General features: G+C 37.5%; 1 protein-coding gene across 1 annotated transcript in view; it reads left to right on the top strand.

Moving 5' to 3' along the window:
* Positions 1 to 4,184, top strand: part of FYB2 (FYN binding protein 2) — an 86,419-nt gene that overhangs the window by 81,461 nt on the left and 774 nt on the right. The window contains 1 exon segment of the mRNA XM_007462580.1: positions 1,489 to 1,583. Within this exon segment, the coding sequence (XP_007462642.1) occupies positions 1,489 to 1,583 (95 nt within the window).

Here is a 4,184-nt window from a genome sequence, read left to right as displayed (position 1 = left end):
TTCCTGCTTTTGGTGGGCAGGGAGCAAGAGAATTCTAGCCACTCCTTACCAAATGATGAAAAATTTTCAGTCTTCCTTTGGGCAGTAGGAACTTCTCCCCGGTAAGACGGAACTTAAATAATACACCAATTAGAACTTAAATGATGCTTTGAGAAGAGAAACTAGGTATCATATAGTAAGACTGATTTCCCTAAAATACAATATAATTCTAGTTATCACTACATTAGTGTTAGAAATAAAAAAGAATGTTTTATTGATTCAAGATCTCACCTTTATTCATGTGATTCAAATTCCCGGTTGGCTTGGTGGGGTGGTGATGTTTTTTACTATCTCTGATGGTCACTTAGTGCTCTGTGCTTCAGTCTTCTCAGTTGCTGGGATATGGGGCAGGAGCTGAGGCACTTTGTTTAACAAGTGTCTTGGGGAAATCCTTGTCTAAACGGTCATTGAGCTGGGAACACTGCATGGTCTGCTCTGGGAGATCTGTCTAGAAAAGTCCTACACGGGCACCCCAAAAGAAATCAGACATCAGTCTATACCAAATTTAAACTCAGAGGATGGCATAGGATGGCCCTTCCCTTAACTTTGTTTTCTTTAAGTTTAGACTTGATGTAATTTATTTTTCCCAAGTTGGAAAGATGTATTCATTAGACGAGAAGAGCATCTTTCTACCTTAAACTTCACACTCTTACTTTTGCGCAGCATAACAAAACAGAATTCCAAGAGATGAAATAACAGTGAAATTGTTTACCTTCCCCACCCCAAAAAAAGATTTCTGGTATTTTAATGTCTATACCTAAGTCTTTTTAGGAAACAATCTTCTCGTGCTTTTTTTATTTCTTACAACAAACTGATATAATGGTTTACTTTTTTTCTCAACTGAGTAAATTTGAAAATGCAATATTGAGTCCATTATTATTCCTGTAAATTGATGTATCAATTTTCTATGTGTTCTTTGTTCCTTTTTAAGTGGTTTCTACCACAACTTACTCTACCAATAAGAATTACTTTCTATATTAGTGCAACCCTTTTATTATCCCTTTATTAATCAAAGATGATGACTGGTTTTCAAAGAAGTCTGGGGAAGGGTATCCCTGGTATAAAGGCATAGAAATGACAGCCCACCTTCTAAGATGTCCCATGTAGACTTTGAATGTATATGGAAAAGGGCAGCTGGAAAGGTAGGCTGGGGCCAGATTATAAAATGCCCTGTGTACCACACTAAGGAATTTGACTTTATCTTATAGGCAGTAAAGATAGATTGAAAGGTTTTAAGCAAGAGAGTGACATGATCAATTAAATGTTAGAAAGATGACTTTGGAGGAAGGTATGCAGATAGATTTGAGGAAGGAGAGGCAACAGGAAGATGGTATAAAATTAAACACATAAAATTATATCTGAATTTATCCTGAAATAGAATGAGTTTATGGCTTTGGAAGCTTAGAGTTTTATTATAATACACTTCACTCTACCTGCATATTTCTGCCCGCTTATCTCCCAGGAATTTCTTCAAAACCAAGAAGCAAAACTTAGAAAAGAACAGAATGGAAAGAGAAGAAAAACGTTTTAGAGAAAGATTCGAGGTACGTTCTCCTCTGAAAGTAAAAATTAACAGTAAGAGGAATTTCTTTTTTTAAAGATTCTATAAGTGTGTTGCACGTCTGCCTCACTGGGATTGACATGATCTTTCATTAAACTTCTGATATGTTAATGTTTTCCTGATACATTTCTGTATTATCATGCCTTCGTACATGCTATTTCCTCTGCCTGGAAAAACTGCTAAGTCATTCTTTAAGGCTCTGTTCAAATGTCACCCACACTTCCCTAACTCAACCAGGCAAAGTTACTCCCTCAGCACATTTCATACAACTATTACACAGTATCCATTATAACACTGATCAGGGATATTACTGTGTGTGTGTGTATTCTGAACTGAAGTCCTGAGTCCCTTCTGAAGAAGAGATTTTTGTCTTGTTCAAGTTTTCCCTCCAGCTCCCAACATAAAAATGGGCACACTAAACGATTAAAAACTTCTTTCATTCAGAGTCCATAGAGCATTTTTCTATAATTGCAAGGTTCAAACACTCCTCCCTTTTGATTTCATATGCTGTCACAGTGAGAATTTATTAATTTTAAGAAACATACACTGAACACCTTCCATGTACCAGACACTGGATTGAGAGAAAGTATGCATCCCGCTCATGGAATCTGTCCAAATTACTACTTTGCCTAAAATCTTTCAAAATTCCCCATTGCCCAATAGATAAAGATGAGGTTTTCTTAACATGAGATATAAAGCTCTTCATGTCATGACCTTTGCTTGTCTTTCTGGTTTTATTGCCTGCCATTCTTCACCTTGCACTTTGTGCCTTGGCCACAGATTGTTCATAGTTCTGTTTCTTGAATGAACGTCCACCTTTATCCTTGCCCTGCTATTTCCTTCCTCTAGGCATTTCTCTGGTCTGTTCCAACTGTCTGGTGTACCCTTGCTACTTTTCTCCATCTGACTAGCTCCTGTTCATTTATGATGACCTAATCGAGGCATCTCCTCTAGGAACCCACACTTCCTGATTAAAGAAACTACATACCTCTATACCTGAGCAAACCTCTAGCTTATCACAAGACATTAGCATTACTGCAATTACATGTTCATCAATTACACTATGAGCTCCTGGAGGACAAGGGTATATTATCTATCCTTATATCCATACACAGAGCAGAAGAGGAGTACTTAACACTGTGTAAATATCCAAAAACGTTCCTGGACTGAACTAACATAGGAACATACACAAATCCCTCATAATCATTAATAAATTCTGCTTGGACCAAAGCTGATTAGGGTTACTATATCTAGGAATTGTGATACGAAATTATTTACTGCAAACTGTGACGTTACTGGATTAGCTGAAAAACAAGTGTGTAACAATTACTTGTTGAAAGGACCCTACATTCCATCTAGTGCCCCCCGCTGTAGCTGTGACACTCTCATATGGGACAGAAATCCCCATTCTCATATGTACGTGAGTCTATTCTTCCTAATCACCTATGGTGAGTTTCCTTGATATATCTTTAGAAAAACTATACAGTTTCAATACTTTTTATTCAGCTCAAACCACAAAATACTGGGTGCCCCATTTGTACCAGACATTGAGGGTACAAGGATGGATAAAACTGTTTTCCATTTTCAATTTATGAGACAGTATGTTAATCAGAATCCATAATAGGGGTATATACAAAGTGCAGTTAAAACAGTAAATTATACATGGCAGTCATGAAAGTCTTCACGAAAGGTACTTAAGAAAGAAGAGTATTTCAGGCAGAGAAAACAGTAGGAGCAATGGCATGGACATATGTAAGGTACACAGCACATTCAGGCTTATCACACAGCTTGATGTGGCTTCAATAAAGGGGACAGAAATGGGGGGACGGGGAATGATGGTAGGCAAAGGACTCTGAATGTCAAACTAAGAAATGTGGATCTTACCCTGAATGAATAGTTTCTAGGACTTTATAAAAAAAGAAGGTGACCACCTAATCAGATTTACATTTTAAGAAATCACTGTGCATTCACAGTGAACAATGGCCTGGAAAGGGTAAGCTCACTCTGTTAGGCAAAAGAAAAATCTTGTGGATTAGATCCCCTTTGGTACAGGTTAATCATAATTTATCATCCAAATTCAGGACACTTCTGAGAGTGGAAGGAGGCACACTTAATCACAGTAAGTATTTATAAATAGAGACATTAACTATAAGCAGAGACTATCCCAAGCAAAGGAAGATGTTTGGCCACCCTAATTTGGTGAAGCGGACATCTTGTAAATATAAGCTACATATTCTGGAACTATTATTTTCCAGTCAATGGATTTCAGTTACATTAGAAGGTGGTGTACCCGTTGATGTATGGGTTGGCTAGTTTACCACACAGAAATAAACTCCCCTGAGGTTAGAAATCAAATTCCTCAGTTTTTTCCATAAATGCTCGTCTTTAACCACCAAGGGAGAGTGGGAATTGCCCCACACATCATTCCTACCTCTTTAAAATGTGTGTGCTACAGCTGTATGTATATAAGAATATACGAGCCCACCAGAGAGGAAGGGTAGAAAGAACAGCTAGAAATGCTGTGTGTAAGAAAGAATTATCAACTCTAAAGCACTACACAAAGAAAGAGGTTTTTCTCTTTCCC

This window comes from Lipotes vexillifer, unplaced genomic scaffold, assembly GCF_000442215.2.
Source record: "Lipotes vexillifer unplaced genomic scaffold, Lipotes_vexillifer_v1.1 scaffold54, whole genome shotgun sequence".
Classification (NCBI taxonomy): Eukaryota; Metazoa; Chordata; class Mammalia; order Artiodactyla; family Lipotidae; genus Lipotes; species Lipotes vexillifer.
The sequence above is the reverse complement of the archived record's forward strand: the minus strand, read 5'-3'. Positions and strand labels throughout refer to the sequence as shown.